General features: G+C 42.5%; 1 protein-coding gene across 1 annotated transcript in view; it reads left to right on the top strand.

Moving 5' to 3' along the window:
• The window catches only part of PPM1H (protein phosphatase, Mg2+/Mn2+ dependent 1H), a 97,195-nt gene that overhangs the window by 60,352 nt on the left and 19,573 nt on the right, over positions 1-17,270 (top strand). The window contains exon 6 of the mRNA XM_075274531.1: positions 3,092-3,210. Within this exon, the coding sequence (XP_075130632.1) occupies positions 3,092-3,210 (119 nt within the window). The remainder of the gene's footprint in view (positions 1-3,091; positions 3,211-17,270) is intronic.

Raw genomic sequence — 17,270 nt, 5'->3', positions numbered from 1 at the left:
CTCCCTGAACGGATTACCAAATACAGATGTGAACCAAGGGTAACTTGGGCATAATGGATACCACTACCACTAAAAGAGTGGCTAGGCACAGGGGTTTGTAGGGCCTGTTTTGTGTCTGGCTTTGACAGAAAATAAATAGTCCCTACACCTAAGGATTTTTTTATTAATTTTACTTCTAGGCTCTGATTTATTAAGTATTGTAATAAAGCATACCTTGGCATTCAGGGCTGCAATAAAACCACTGTAAATGTTGGCATTGGTAGATAAGGGTTAAGCTGTAAAGTTATTCAGTCTTTGATGGATCTCTGTATAGATTCTCAGGATGCATCTGTGAATAATTGAAGCTTAACCATTTTATATCCCATCAGCCAAAAAAGCCTTATGTAGGACATGACTTTGTAGAAAGATGTGGCTTGAATAACAGTATTAAATGGCTCTTCATCACTTTTCCCACCTGAGGCACAGAAGACACAAAACGTACAGTAATCTTACAATGCCAACAGAAGTTCTACATTAGCAGAGGACCACTTTTGTGTGTCCTTGGATCTTTTCTTTGCCGTCAGCTTCTATCTTCTTAATGTACCACATTGTAATGTGCCTTCACTACAGACAATACATGACACATCTCTGAGCACAGCCCTTTGTGTCATATACACATTTTGACTTGAAAAGTCACATGGCCAACAAAGAATTCACAAATGGACTTTTTCTCCCCGGCACATATGAGCTTTAGTAGCAGAGTCTCGTCTGGTGATATGAAATAGTTCTGTAAAGAAGGAATTTACCTCCCACGGAGCTATTAGCATATGTCATTCTTCCGCCTTTCTCTCCTCATTTCTTCAATATTAACAGACATCTTCTAGTGGTATATACATTCACTCTAGTAAATCATGGCATAGTGTAGTGACTTTAACTAAAAAAGAACGTTTCTATGTCATTAGCTTTCATGTATAATTTTGCAGTTTGTTACATTCCACAATATTTCATAACATTGATCTCAAACAGAAACAACTGTGCAACCCCTGACAATGAGATCTGTATTTGGCAAATATCTAATAGTCCCCATACTCATTACAGAAGTTGGCTGGACCCGCTGATTTCGACTGGGCAACTATCAACAAAACAAATAAAAAAAATATATCTAGAAATGCTACTAGCCCCAGATAAGGTGCCATACTGTATCCTAAAAAAACATCTCCCCAAAATACAAATAGACAGATCTTACACCAGTTCAATACCAATACAAATGCCACTCGCGGACTAGATACAAACATAGAAACATCCTGAAAAACTACATTACCCTATTATAGAAAAAAGGCAGAAATGTATAATTTGACGCTCATTGTCGGTGTCAAAGGAGGCAATATGTCAGCACTAGAGTGAAATTTTCGAAGTTCGATATTCGATTCAAGTAGCCCCTCAAAACTCGACTGTTCGAACGAATATCGAACCCCATTATAGTCTATGGGGAAAAAATACTCATTTAGGGGGAAACCAATATTCGACTCAGAAGTGTCACCAAGTCCACTATGACACCTCAGGAAATGATGCCAACAGCTCGGGAATGCAACTGGGACAGCAGGGGAAGCATGCCTGGGGGCATCTAACACACCAAAGTCCCGGTATAACGTCACTAATAATGCGAGAGCTGACTTTTCCCTATAGGAAAGCATTGGCCAGCGTTGATTGGCCGAATGCCGTGCAGTGTACAGCATTCAGCCAATCAACGCTGGTTCTGCCGGAGGAGGCGGAGTCTAAGATCGGTCCACAGCAGTCTCCATTGTGGGCCAATCTCAGATGTAGCTGCTACATCTGAGATATAGCAGAGCTCTGTCAACTCTGCTACATCTGCTCTCATCTCCCCTGTTTTACACATATCACACAGTGCTCAGTGGACATCCGATGCTCTGTGGTGGCTAATTAGCATATCACTAAAAGCGGGCTAATTCAAAAACGGCTGGGGGAATTAATAAATAAAAGGTATGTCTGGAATAGCCTTTCTAAAGTCTATGCTTAGTTTAAAATCACTATAGCCAATGATAGATTTCCTTTAAAAGAAGGGACTTGTTTGAGATTATATATAAAGCCTTTATAGAAAGCTTTATTATATAAAGCCTGCTGAGCCTACACTTCAGGGCAGCTCCTGGAAGGAGAGGAAGTGACTGGTCTGTCCTGTAACCCTCAGGGCTCGTTCACATCAGCGTTGTGAACTCCGTACTTCAGGTTTCCGTTTCCTGCCTAAAACAGAGGCAGGATACGGAAACCTGCAGTAGTCTTTCTCACCCATTCATTTGAATGGGTGAGAGAGATGTCCGGCCGTGAGCGGCGGTGAGCGTTTTATGCTCTCCGCCGCGAAACCGGGTTTTATAATCCGGACACAGAGTCGGACATGCAGTACTCTGTGTCCGGATAAAAAAATCCGGTTTTGCGGCGGAGAGCATAAAACGCTCACCGCAACACCCGGTCTGTGCTTTCCGTCTTCTGGCATGCAGAAGACGGAAAGCACAGAACGGAAAGAAGAACACAGGTGTGAACCTAGCGTCAGACGAGCAGGAATTTGTTTTATTTTTGCCTGAAGTTAAGGCTGTAATTTGTTTTGCTTACTTGTGCCTGTAATGAAGGTGTATTTATTTTCCTGTTTTTTTTTCTAAATCAGTTTGCCAAACATTTTTGTGTCCCTGTCTTGATTGTTTGGGTCTGCACCACCGCTTCTACTGACCTGACACACACACGCACACCTTTTTACCTCTCAGACCAACATGCAGAGAGGGTTGCTGTCATTGTTATATGTATGCATCTGTACTACACATTAAATAAATTCAGTAGACACATTTCTCTATTAGGAATGCGGCGAATTAATCCAGGATTTGGTTCACAATGCTGCTTAATCTCACATCTAAGTCCTGATTTCCTGCCATCACTTGCAGGAGCTAAAATTACAGATGAGATTGATTATGTAAGCTATTCATGCTCTGTTGAATATGCAGAACAAGGCTTGGATATGGTTAGATGTCTCACTAATCTTTATAATGTACATTACATGGATTTCAGCCTCCTGAAGATTCCTTTTCTCTCTCCCTATTTTTTTCAGGCTTTTCTGCAGCCGCATCTACTTGGAAATGAGTTCACACATTTAGAATTTCCAAGAAGAGTGCAGCGTAAGGAACTGGGCAAGATGATGCTTTACAGAGACTTTAACATGACAGGCTGGTAAGACACTTTCATATTTGTACTGCTTCACCTGGTGCTGTGTTGGTTAATAAATGCTATTTGGCAAAAACAAGTTTGTTTAATTAATGTGAACAACCATTTGATATGCATAAATTATATATACACACACAGTGGATGAAATAAGTATGAACACGTCACCAATTTTCTAAGTTAATATATCTGTAAAGGTGCTATTCACATGAAATTCTCACCAGATGTCGGTAACAACTCAAGCAATCCACACAAACAAATCAGACTGTAGCTGTCCATAAAGGTATGTGTAATAATGAGAAATGACACAGGAAAAAGTATTGAACACGCTTACTGAAATGTATTTAATACTTTATACATAAGCTTTTGACAGCTTCAAGATGCCTCCTCTATGGAAAAACAAGCCGTATGCATTGCTCAGGTGGGATTTTGGCCATTTCTTCCATACAAACACTCTTCAGATCCTGAAGGTTTGGTTGGCTCCTTCTATGAACTCTGAGCTTTAGTTCCTTCCACAGATCTTCTATTGGATTGAGGTCAGGTGATCGGTAGGGCTGTTCTAGCAGCTTTATTTTCTTTCTCTGAAACCAGTTACCTGACCTGAATCTAATAGAAAATCTCAGGAAGGAGCTGAAGCTCAGAGTTTATATAAGGAGCCCACCAAACCTTCAGGATCTGATGAGTATTTGTGTGGAAGAACATGCCAAATACCCACCTGAGCAATGCATACGACTAGTTTTTCCATCCAGGTGGTGTCTTGAAGCTGTCATCACCAACAAAGGGTTTTGTAACAAATATTAAATACATTTCAGTAATCATGTTCAACACTTTTTTTCCTGTGTCACGTCTCATTATTACACATAACTTATTATAACCTACTTATGGAAGTCTATGGTTTGTCCTTTGAGAAGTTACTCTTCTAACTTCCTTGGCTGGGCGACCACAGGTCATTTAGCACCTTTATCCTCCATGTGGAGATTGAGTTTGAGCATGAGCAGGGCCCATATCATCTGCTTGTTGCCACTACATATACCATCTAGCACAGAAACTCAGACACACAGCTTGTACAGGTAAGGGGGGTTCACACTTGTGCCCAAGTCCTTCATGGCCCAAAAAAACCCCGGTTTTCCCGTGGAGAGGTTGCATACAGACACCGACGGTTTGCTTTTAAAACCCATTCAAATGGCCGTTCCCTATCCAGTTTCTCTGGGAAATAGGACAGAGACCCAGCGGGAAGACATAGGTGCAAGTGTGAATGCCCCCTAGAACTCTGCCCTTTTAGGGTATGTTCACACAGTATAATTTGTATTCCACGCATCGCGGCATTGCACTCCAGATTAGGCCCGAATGAATGGGCCTAATCGGCAGGGAGCCTTGCGCCGCAGCTGTGGAATCCTAGTGGGAAAAAGAAGGGAACGACTCCCATTGAAGTTAATGGGAGCCGTTTTTGGCAGAGGATTTTGAGGTGGATTCTGCATCAAAATCCTCTGACAAAAAACTCTGTGTGAACAGACCCTTAGTTATCATCCTGTTTCTGATCCATGGAGACTGGAAAGCCCAGTGGAGCTCCCTTGTTTAATAAGGGAGCATTCACACGGAGTAACGCCGGGTGTGTATTACAGCAGTACACGCCGGCGCAACGGCAGGCTGCCGAACACTTCCCATTCACTTCAATGGGAGCGCTCGTAACGCCGCTCCCATTGAAGTGAATGGGAAGTGTTCAGCAGCCTGCCGTAGCGCCGGCGTGTACGGCTGTAATACACGCCCGGCGTTACTCCGTGTGAATGCTCCCTAATGCTGCACCAGGTTCTCTTACCCTGATCTTGTCTACTGCTGGGTGGAACAAGGTTCTAATCTACACGGAGTTCAACTGAGTGCTCCCATATTGTATACTACTGTATAGTTGTACATTATTACTGCAGTATATAAACAGTATTACTGGACTCGTATGTTGTAAAATACTTGCACCAGCAGCCACATGCTGTTCTCCTACAAGGATCGCTGTTATGGCCCAGGTGTATATATTCTGTGTATACCATAGTTACACATGATGCAGAATTTAGAGGCGGCACATGAGTTATCAGCTGCCACATGCCACAGCTCTTATCATGGGTAAACTCAGATTGTTTAAGGTTAAACCAAATGTGGCATCTAAAAACCACATGGGCATGTATACCCATAACATGTAGCCATTAACCGTGAACTATTCAACAATTAATTCTTCACAATCTAATACAAATTGGTGGCGGCTGACATTGGCACTTGGTTTTCACAGCCATGTCTTGCCCTAATGAGGAAATTCCCCAAAAGGGTAAAACAATAGCTTAGCCAAATGATCTGCACTGTTCTGGTTCAGCCTTATATCATGTGATATATCTTACTGAGTATTTTGCCAGTGGGCGTTGGAGGAAGTTGAAGTGTGGTAAAACTAAATGCCAGCAACATATTCAGATTAGCTGCCATACAGTTTGTATTACACTTGAGAAAGGGTGTTTGCCCGAAATGCGTCGTGTCTAATAAACTGTTGAAGATAATTCTTGGTGTGCGCACTTTCTCCCTACCCCTCCACTTCCATCGGGTTTTCCTGAGTTACCACTGTAGCATGCAGGACTTTGTGTCCGGTTAAAAAAAAAACCGGTTTCGCCGCGCAGACCAGAAGACGCTCACGGGCGGACATTGACTACCAGGCTTCCGTCTCCTGTCCAGTTTCTCAGGCAAAAGACGGAAACCCACAAAGCGGAGACCGGGCGTAGGTGTGAACCGCCCTTCATCTGACATTAATATTATTGCAACAACTTTGTGCAGGGAGCTTCATAGTATAGGTTTCCAAGGCTGAGCAGCTGCGTGCAGTCTTGCATCGCCAAGCATTAGATGAAGTGGTGTAAAGCGGTAGAAACATGTTTTGTAGCGTAACTGGAAGTCCGATGGATGAGTATAGTTTGGTGAATGCCAGGAGAAATTTAACTGTGTGACTGCATTGTAACAACTATAAAGTTTAGAGGAGGAGGGATAATGCTTTGGTGGTGTTTTCAGAGTTTAGCCTAGGCCCCTTAGCTCCAGTGAAATCGTTTTGCTTTAGCACACCCAAGACAATTTGTAGGTATAGTTTGGGGAAGGCCTTTTTCCGTTCCAGCATGACTGTATCCTAGTGTACAAAACAAGAGCGATAAAGTAATGGTTGGGTGAGTGTGGTAAGGAAGAGCCAAGCTCTCTCATGTAACATCTCTCATCTGAACTCAGAAATGCTAATTTGGATGACAGGGAAAATAATTTTCACAGACATACTTGAAAATGTTATAGAAAACCTTTCCATAGGAGTGGCAGCTGTTTTACTGCAGTGGATGCACTAGCCCTATATTAATGACCCCTCCATAATCTCAGGCAAGACTCTGCTGACATGCTGTTTTGGTGCAATCCAACACACTCAGATTGGTTGTTCATGGCTTCATGATTTTACAGGTAAATGGCTCTACTGGCAGATATGTGGTTCACCTGCAGAATGGTGCACCAATAAACCTTTCCCACCTTCTATGAGTGAATGGAACAGCACATGGTGGTTATAGTAATTTTAGAATCTTGCAAGTCCTCCAGAAGGAGAGCTAGTCATACAGAGTGGCTCTGCATTCTGGCCCATAGAGTAATATAAAAGTCCATTTACTTTTTTGCTGTGCCAACAAATATAACAATATTTTTGAGCTCTTTATTGTTGATCGTTGAGGACCACAAGGCTGGGACCGCCACAGATTACAAAGTTGAGGTCCTGCATCCCCTGTTTCTCCTTACTGGATCTCTGGTAGTAATGAGGAGGTTGGATGGAGCAGGGGTCACGTATGGGCACTGAACTGATGAAGGCAGCAAAGTATAGTGCTCGGCTATCTTCATCCATCCCATTGCCTTTGAATGGCACAGCAGTGTGCACAATTGGCTGTCACTTCATTCAGCCATTTATTGCCTATCCTGTGAATAGCAGATAACTGTTGATCCTGGGAAAACCCCAATAAGGTAACATATATGTTGTTGGCTTTTCCACTTGATTAACCAGATTAGTTTTATTTTAGTCTCCTTTTAATACAAGCTAGTAAAATATTCAAATATTAGCTGAATATTCATAAGTGACTTTTCATTGATGGGTTAGGACGGCTCTTCTTAGCTTCCTTCCCTGAAGAGATGTGTCGGGGTGATATACCTCCAAGCATGTTTGATTTACCTCCAAGCATGTTTGATTTCATTGCATTTAATTAAATGTATTAGTATGCAAGAATATAGTTTTCTTTCGTTGGCGCTTTGTTGAGTTCTGGAGCGCTGCCAAGCGGCTAAGCATTAGGGAATTACTTTATTTCCCTCTTCCAGCTAAGAAGGTCTTTCACTCTCCAAGGATCTGATTAAAAGAAACTTCACTTTCAATGCATTTCAGATGCCTCGCAGTGACCTTTTCTTTGTGAGTGTCTCTGGTTTTTCTTTACGGAGACAAAAAGTGCTTATTAATCTCTGCCAGGACTAGAAAACAAGAGGACAAAAAATGATTAGCCGGATTTCATTTGTGACTTCCAGATCATATGTAATGAAGCGGGCGGTGTGGAGGCCTCGCAGAGGATTTATTATGCTTATTAATGTATTAATAAAAGAGTTAGAAAAGTTGAGATGAAAAAGAGGCATTGCACATCAATCTGTATTGACCCACTTCATTCACAAGCAGTTGATCCGATTTAATAGGATACTTGAACGACGTAACTTGTAAAGAAGTTCCTCCACTCATTTAAAGAGGTATTATGGTTTTAGCAAATAAAAGCTATTCTTAGTATTGGGGAAAGTTAGACCATTTCCACTGTATCAGTTCACTTCACTGTTTAGATCTCTGCTTAGGCTAGGTTCACATCTGTGCCAAAGTCTCAGTTGGAGACTCCACCGCAGAAGCTGCCGAAAATTGGCTTCGAAAAGTCCCGAACAGAAGACTTTTTTCTTCCACCCGGTTTTAGTAGAAAAACGGCAGAAACCTCAGCAGTCCCCATTATCGTCTATGGGATCCAAGAGTAACTGCTGTTTTAATGGTCTGATTCTCCGTTGTTTGGTTCTCTCAGCGGATATGAATGATGGAGACCCATGTGCATATGTAAATCTTGACTTACTTTCATAGGAACCTTCACTTTTTATTTCCAGTGAATAAAAATCTGTCCTGGCCATGTGATGTATCCAGTGGTACGTAGCGCATTACAAGTCACAACTATGATAACTATACAGTAACTTTAACACAAACAGCACATGACCACAAATTTAATGTAGAACCTTTTTAAAGGTATTCCATTCAGAAATTTGCCTTCTATTCTATTGAATTACTCTTTTAGGGTGAGTATACCACTTTCCCCACATATGTTCAACAGTCACCGCTGTGTTGTAGAGCACATTACAGTGGTAAATAACATACCGTATATATGTCAATTTGTAGATTTGACAGAAAGCAACTTTGTCTTATGCAAAATAGGCAATTGGTGCCATGGGGAGTTTCAGGTCTCTGGAGCACTGTTCTTACTAGAGATGAGCGAGTAGTATTCGATTGAATATCGAATACCATTATAGTCTATGGGAAAAAACGGAAATTATGTTCCGGTTTCCATGGAAACCTAAGTTCGACACATTGGATCCTCCAAGTTCAGGAAGTAGCAGGATGAGGAGCACGAGGAGGTTTTTGAATTGAATTCAATGGAATTTTCCTGCGTGTTATTCGACCGATACGTGTATTCGATCAAATACTATTTGCTCATCTCTAGTTCTTACCACTCCGACCCTAACCATCTCCTGTCTATACCACCCTGTGCAGTGGTAGTTTCCCCACCACTGATGCGGCATTCACCCGTATCCACCTATGGGGTTTCCGTCCTAAGCCCTGGAAAAACTGCATAGGGGACGGCTTGCCGGCGGTCAGATTTAAAACCCATTCATCTGAATGGGATTTTAAAGCAAACCGCTGTTGTCCATATGCAGCCTCTCCGCAGTGAAACCAGTCTTTTTGCACGGACACAAAGTCGGACATGCAGGACTTTGTGTCTGTCAAAAAAAAAATGGTTTCCCCACAGAGAGGCTACATATGGATACCAGCGACCTGCTTTAAAATCGGACGGAAACCCCATGGACAGACACAGGCGCAAATGTGAATGAACCCTGATCCTACTTGAGCAGCCACAGCAGTACTCCTGGAGCTGAAGCCCCCCCCCCCCAAAAAAAAAAAAAAAAAAAAAAAAACTGCCTAATTTGCACAGCACTTCACAGTTTTATTCCAAATCTACAATGATGACTTAACTAACAAAAGTATGCTGTATGACTGTAATGTGCTCTGTAATGCGATGGTGCCAGCTGAATATGCTTGGGGAGGTGGTAGACTTTCTTTTATATTGTAAGTTATATAGTGCATTGTAGAGCTGTAATGCCCTTGGAATATTACTTTACCCCAGGCTGAAAAACTATTGCTATATGTTATATATGTCATGCAGGGGGGAACCAATGAAGTTAGTGGCACAAGTGAATAAGGATCATGATCCCTGTCATTCAATACTGCGTGACACGAGTATGGAGACTTGCTGGTGTTACTTGACACTACTAGCTCCTGTTGCTTGGCCGCTCTGCAGGATATTACATTTATTTCTAAGTGTTGTACTCTAGTTATTGCACAGCACAAAGTCCCTCAAAATGCTACCAACACTCATATATATATATATATATATATATATATATATATATATATATATATATATATATATTAGAGATGAGCGAACACTAAAATGTTCGAGGTTCGAAATTCGATTCGAACAGCCGCTCACTGTTCGAGTGTTCGAATGGGTTTCGAACCCCATTATAGTCTATGGGGAACATAAACTCGTTAAGGGGGAAACCCAAATTCGTGTCTGGAGGGTCACCAAGTCCACTATGACACCCCAGGAAATGATACCAACACCCTGGAATGACACTGGGACAGCAGGGGAAGCATGTCTGGGGGCATAAAAGTCACTTTATTTCATGGAAATCCCTGTCAGTTTGCGATTTTCGCAAGCTAACTTTTCCCCATAGAAATGCATTGGCCAGTGCTGATTGGCCAGAGTACGGAACTCGACCAATCAGCGCTGGCTCTGCTGGAGGAGGCGGATTCTAAGATCGCTCCACACCAGTCTCCATTCAGGTCCGACCTTAGACTCCGCCTCCTCCGGCAGAGCCAGCGCTGATTGGCCGAAGGCTGGCCAATGCATTCCTATGCGAATGCAGAGACTTAGCAGTGCTGAGTCAGTTTTGCTCAACTACACATCTGATGCACACTCGGCACTGCTACATCAGATGTAGCAATCTGATGTAGCAGAGCCGAGGGTGCACTAGAACCCCTGTGCAAACTCAGTTCACGCTAATAGAATGCATTGGCCAGCGCTGATTGGCCAATGCATTCTATTAGCCCGATGAAGTAGAGCTGAATGTGTGTGTTAAGCACACACATTCAGCACTGCTTCATCACGCCAATACAATGCATTAGCCAGTGCTGATTGGCCAGAGTACGGAATTCGGCCAATCAGCGCTGGCTCTGCTGGAGGAGGCGGAGTCTAAGGTCGGACCTGAATGGAGACTGGTGTGGAGCGATCTTAGACTCCGCCTCCTCCAGCAGAGCCAGCGCTGATTGGCCGAATTCCGTACTCTGGCCAATCAGCGCTGGCCAATGCATTCTATTAGCCCGATGAAGTAGAGCTGAATGTGTGTGCTAAGCACACACATTCAGCACTGCTTCATCACGCCAATACAATGCATTAGCCAGTGCTGATTGGCCAGAGTACGGAATTCGGCCAATCAGCGCTGGCTCTGCTGGAGGAGGCGGAGTCTAAGGTCGGACCTGAATGGAGACTGGTGTGGAGCGATCTTAGACTCCGCCTCCTCCAGCAGAGCCAGCGCTGATTGGTCGAGTTCCGTACTCTGGCCAATCAGCGCTGGCCAATGCATTCTATTAGCTTGATGAAGCAGAGTGTGCACAAGGGTTCAAGCGCACCCTCGGCTCTGATGTAGCAGAGCCGAGGGTGCACAAGGGTTCAAGTGCACCCTCGGCTCTCCTACATCAGAGCCGAGGGTGCGCTTGAACCCTTGTGCAGCCTCAGCTCTGCTACATCAGAGCCGAGGGTGCGCTTGAACCCTTGTGCACACTCTGCTTCATCAAGCTAATAGAATGCATTGGCCAGCACTGATTGGCCAGAGTACGGAATTCGGCCAATCAGCGCTGGCCAATGCATCCCTATGGGAAAAAGTTTATCTCACAAAAATCACAATTACACACCCGATAGAGCCCCAAAAAGTTATTTTTAATAACATTCCCCCCTAAATAAAGGTTATCCCTAGCTATCCCTGCCTGTACAGCTATCCCTGTCTCATAGTCACAAAGTTCACATTCTCATATGACCCGGATTTGAAATCCACTATTCGTCTAAAATGGAGGTCACCTGATTTCGGCAGCCAATGATTTTTTCCAATTTTTTTCAATGCCCCCAGTGTCGTAGTTCCTGTCCCACCTCCCCTGCGCTGTTATTGGTGCAAAAAAGGCGCCAGGGAAGGTGGGAGGGGAATCGAATTTTGGCGCACTTTACCACGCGGTGTTCGATTCGAACATGGCGAACACCCTGATATCCGATCGAACATGTGTTCGATAGAACACTGTTCGCTCATCTCTAATAGATATATATATATATATATATATATATATATATATATATATATATATATATATATATATATCTATATATATCTATCAGTAGATAACACTGACATCCTGGGAAACGGTGCCAAATTTACATCCCAGAAATATATTGCAAACAGAACAAAACGTTTATTTTCTGCACCAAGCATTGTACATCTCCTTGTGAATAAATACAACTGCAAGCAATCAATATATTCCTACTATATTGCAAACAGGTTATGGGACGGAATCTGACCAGGAGCATCATCTGCAGGAATTAGTTCCTTCCTGTACATGGGTTTTTACCCTTTCCACATTGCAAACCTTATTAAAGCTCGGTTCACATCTACGTTTGGGTCATTCCGTTCCCCTATCTGCATGAAATATGCGGTGTGAAAAGTCCTACAAGCAGCACTTTTCTTTCTGCATTTTTCGTGCAGAAACCACATAGTCCCCATTATAGTCTTTCCTTAGGCAACCGCTTTTTTATGCAGATAGGTTTCTATTCAGGGGGTCCTCAAGCGCACTCCCGAAATGGAAACCCGAACGCAGATGTGAACCAGGCCTTAGAGGATACCTATACAATCCTATAACATTTACATTGATGAGCTAAGAAATCAGATTTTGACCCCTGCTCAGGGCAAAGATAGATATGAGTGATTACAGACATAATTTAACTTTTTATTGAATACGGTCTGGTTCATATCTGCGTTCGGTATTCCATTCATGGAGTCCCCTCCATATGTCTGCACGAGTCATGTGGAGAGAAAAGTACTTTTTCCTCTCCACATGACTGGTGTAGACACTGTGCGGAAAACACACGGACCCCATTATAGTCTATGAGGTCCGTGTGCTTTCATTGCTCACCACTTTTTAATGTGTTCGGTATTCCATTTGGGGGGTCCCCGAGCGGACCTCCCGAATGGAATACCAAATGCAGATGTGAACCAGGGCTTACTTAATAACTATATTGGTTCTGGTGTAACCTATTCAACTAGGATAGGAAAGTTGACCCTTTACTTTCCCTCTTTAGTATAGTTACTCAATATCGCTATCAATACTTTTTTATGTAACTAAAACAATGATCTGGTGGCCCTTGCCTTGATAAATTGTATCTTTGGGGAATTGAATTGCAAAATAAATGGTGTTGAAACCTGTAGAGTTAAATAATTTCAGTTAGTGGATAGTAAGCAGCATATTTAGAGCAATAAAGAGTAACTTTAGTGAGAGGGATATAGAAGAAATCCTCTGTCATGTTTCCTTCTTCCCTGGCTGTTCTAGCTTAGTCCAATAGGGTCACTTAGAGTTTGGGGGTACCAAGTTTTGAAGTTCAGTAGGACTGAGGATGACTTCATGATGGGTGGAATTCTGACCATTGGAATCCCCACAGATTCCAAGAAAAGGGGTCCAGTTTCACCATCTTAAAGGAGTAGCAGGCTAAGCATTCGCTATCTATGGTCAAAATGGTCAAGAATGAATGGAGTGGCAGGGCGCATGTTCAGCCTACCACTCCCTCGTGGAATCGGACCGCCATTCTTTAATCACAGGGGGTTTCAGCAGTGACAACCCCACCAGTCTTGGAATGACACCATTAATAAAAGCTGAATTTAATTTTGTTCGGGCATTTATTAACCCCTTCCAACTTTAAACTACCCTGCATCTTTAAAGGGTTAAAATAACAAATTAGAAGTATATAGTGTCTTACAAAAATATTTCATTTGCTATGGTCTGAGGCTATATTTTCATTCACTCCCAGAGCGTACTTTGAGTAGTGTTATGGTGATAGTTATAACCCTAAATTATATATATTCTACGCAATGCATTTCTAGTAAGTAGGACTCATCGTCATTCCTGTGTGCTATGGCCATGCTGCGCTTCCTCTTAAGCCCGTGTCCCCAGAGCTTGGGTAAAGCATTCCCATCTACCTGTTTTACTCTTCACTTGTCTCTAATGCTTTGTAGAACAAAGACTTTTTTGATAGAGGCAGAATGCGTTTTACTCAAGGACAAACCGAGCAATCCGGTAACCTTTAATGGAGAGGCAGTGCTTAAGTCAGCTCAAGGTTATGTAATATATGAGCTTTTTAATGTTGGCTCCTCAGCATTTGTTATCTGTGTCACTTGAAAGCTGCTCAGATATTTTAGTGAGCAAAGATCCTGAGGTTAACTGTTTAGCCTGACTGTTAAAATTAATGTACAGTAAATTTATGGACTACATGTTACAGTAAAACAGACAAAATGTCCTCTAGGGAGTTGTAGAAAAACGTGGCTGCTTTCTTCCTGAATCTGTACCACGCGTATCCATGGGCTGTCTAGTGTTGTTAGTCAGGCTGCTTCACTTAGTTGCAATACCAGAATTTGGTACAGTGCTATTTCTAGAAGAATAATTTTTTGTAGTCTATCACTATTTTAATGTAGTTACATCACTATGCCTTTTTAACCCTTTATTTGCTTTGACAATATTGATTCTTCCTTGGGAAATATTCCTTATTCCATTTACCTGCATAGAGTAGCAGGATAGGTAAGATGTACTGGCTGAATAACATGTACATCTATCTGATGAAGATGCAGGTGATCATTCTTGTTCAAGATATGTGACTTATGGCCACAGACATGTTTGCTAGCCATCACATTTTGTCTGTAAAAATGTTTCTAGAAATTAAAGCGCTCTAAATTTGTAAAGTTTTCTAAGAAACCATTTTTTTCCTTTATATATGTATGACTAGCCTCTGCCTGTGACTTCAACTGCATGTTGTTGGCGTTTATGTTCCGCCTACATTCAGCAAATTGCTGCCATTGATGGTTTGCCTGCTCCGTCAGCTCTTAAGCTGGCCTGCCGCTGAACTTGTTCCTCACGCCATGCCTCAGCAGCTCGCTGGGACGCCGTATAATGAGCGTGTTGCTGGCATTGATGATCCCCCTGAGCTCTGCTTGAGGAGAACTCTGTTGACTTCTGGCTACCTTCATAGCTCTCATTGTTTTAGAATTTTGCGACAACTTAGATTTTCTTTTTACCGGCATGCTTAAAAGTAGCAAAATACCAATTTGAATTAAAGGGGTATTCCCATAACGCTTGTTCTGCAGGCTCTCTGCTTTCTTCACTTCCTGGTTTTCTTGGCACATTGGTGGGCGGGGTTTCACTTGCTCTGCTATCTGCTATGTTTGCAGTCAGTAATGAGGGATTGGTTGTAAATGCATTACCACAGTATAAAGCTGATGTGGAATCAGATCTCTATCACCTCCCCCCTCCCCTATCTGAGGAGCTCCGTTACTTGTCAGACATACACAGCTCAGAGCTGCTGCCGAGCACTCAGCCCCTCCCTCCACCTGAGAGCAGGCAGCTATGTCACTTGGGAACTGAGTAGATAAGCCCCGTGGCCATAGAAACACAGTGTCAACAATGAAGTGAATAAATTAAGATAGCAGCCAAACAAAACAGTTTTGATAAAGTAATGTATTTAGGAAAAGTCTTAAATCCACACAAACTAACAATATAGATGGGATGTTTTTCATGGGACAACCCCTTTAAGGATGTTTTCCCATCCAGTGTGTCAGCAATGCCTGGAGAAGATCAGATAATATGCAAATGCATGTACACAATGGACTGAGGGTTAGCTCAGTGTTTACATAGAGAGATAACAGACCTGGGGTTATCAGATTCTGAGATCGGCTACTGCTTAGAGCTGCTTAATATAGTATGTGAATATAAATTCATAACCGTCGTGAAGCAATGTCATTTACTGGGATAAAAAGTAGCCTATGTGTTAATCAAGGTTACAATCTATGTATGTGCCAAATTTCATTCAAATCTGTTAGGGTGCATTCACACTGAGTAAACGCTAGCTTATTTTGTAGAGTAAAATTACACTTGTAAATTTTGCTATCCCATTGACTTCAATGATATTTTTTTACAAGTGTAAAAATACGCCTGTAAAAAATACGCCTGTAAAAATACGCCTGTAAAATGTCATTGAAGTCAATGGGATAGCAAAATTTACAAGTGTAATTTTACTCTACAAAATAAGCTAGCGTTTACTCAGTGTGAATGCACCCTTAAGCCGTTTTTGCATGATTGAATAACAAACACACAAACATCCAAACACACAAACTTTCACATTGATAATATTAGTAGGATAAATGTACATTATTTTTTCCTTTGTTTTCTAGTTGCAGCACTGACCTAGAAATATATACAAAGTGTTTATAAGTTATCAGGACTGTGTGTTCCCCAATGATTGATAGTGCAGTTGTTCGGACACATGCAGCCCTGTTACTGTCTGCAGTACATTCTTCTTTACATGGAGCAATTTTCTGCCAACAATCACAAATGTTTGCCACTGAAGATGCAGTCAGTGGGCAAATGAGTGTTTGAGAGAACATATACACAGGGTAATTATTTGGGGAAGAATCGTTCCAATTCCAAAATTGTTCCTCATTATGGGCTTATGTAATAGGACCTTTGGTCAGGGCTGCTTTATAAATGTAAATCGGAGACATGTCTATGGACAAAGAGGAGTGACTGAGGATTATTGGTATATGTTATGGTGCATACAGCCATCAGCACTGCAAAGCCTTCTTTTTAGTTACTGTCCTATTTATAGATATTGTCTAAAGAAAAGCTGTTTCTTAGTCATAGCAACCAGTCACATCACATCTTTCATTTTGAGATTCTTCTGCTTAAACCACCCACAGGCCCATAATCTCTAGAGTCTCATTGGACTGATCTCTGATGCTCCTGGCGCCTGCACTGGTCTTCATTGAGGCTGTAGGTTTACTCCCCAGCTTCATTGCGCATGCACCCAAGGTCCAGGACATGCACACTGAAGTTGAGGTGTATTACTCTAAAAAGACCTGTTCTGGTTCTGGGAGCACAAGCTATAGGTTAGTATTAGGCTAAGGCCCCACTGTGCGGAAAAGCTTTTTGCTGCATTTTTTTTTAGCGAAACCCAGGTGTGGGTACAGTAGGAACAGCAAATGTTAAAGAGGACCTTTCATTACTTGGGCACATGTGCTTTTATATACCGCTAGAAAGCCGACAGTGCGCTGAATTCAATACACTATCATCTTTCACGATCTATGCTCCAGGTGAAGAGCTATTGGTGCCGGTACTGTAACTCTTCACCGTCAGAGGGGCGTTTCTGACATTCAGTCAGGAACGCCCTTCCTCACAGTACAATAGCGCTGTACTGTGAGAGCAGGGAGGAACGCCCCTTCCCTCTCCTCACAGTACTGGGGGAGACGTTCCTACCCGCTCTCACAGTACAGTGCTATAGGCTCTGCTGTGAGGAAGGGCGTTCCTGACAGACAGTCAGGAATGCCCTTCTGACGATGAAGAGCCACGGTACCGAAACCAATAGCTCTTCACTGGATTTCTAGTG

Source organism: Leptodactylus fuscus, chromosome 5 (assembly GCF_031893055.1).
Source record: "Leptodactylus fuscus isolate aLepFus1 chromosome 5, aLepFus1.hap2, whole genome shotgun sequence".
NCBI classification, from domain to species: Eukaryota; Metazoa; Chordata; class Amphibia; order Anura; family Leptodactylidae; genus Leptodactylus; species Leptodactylus fuscus.
Note: the sequence above shows the minus strand (reverse complement) of the source record. Positions and strands in the feature narration are given on the sequence as shown.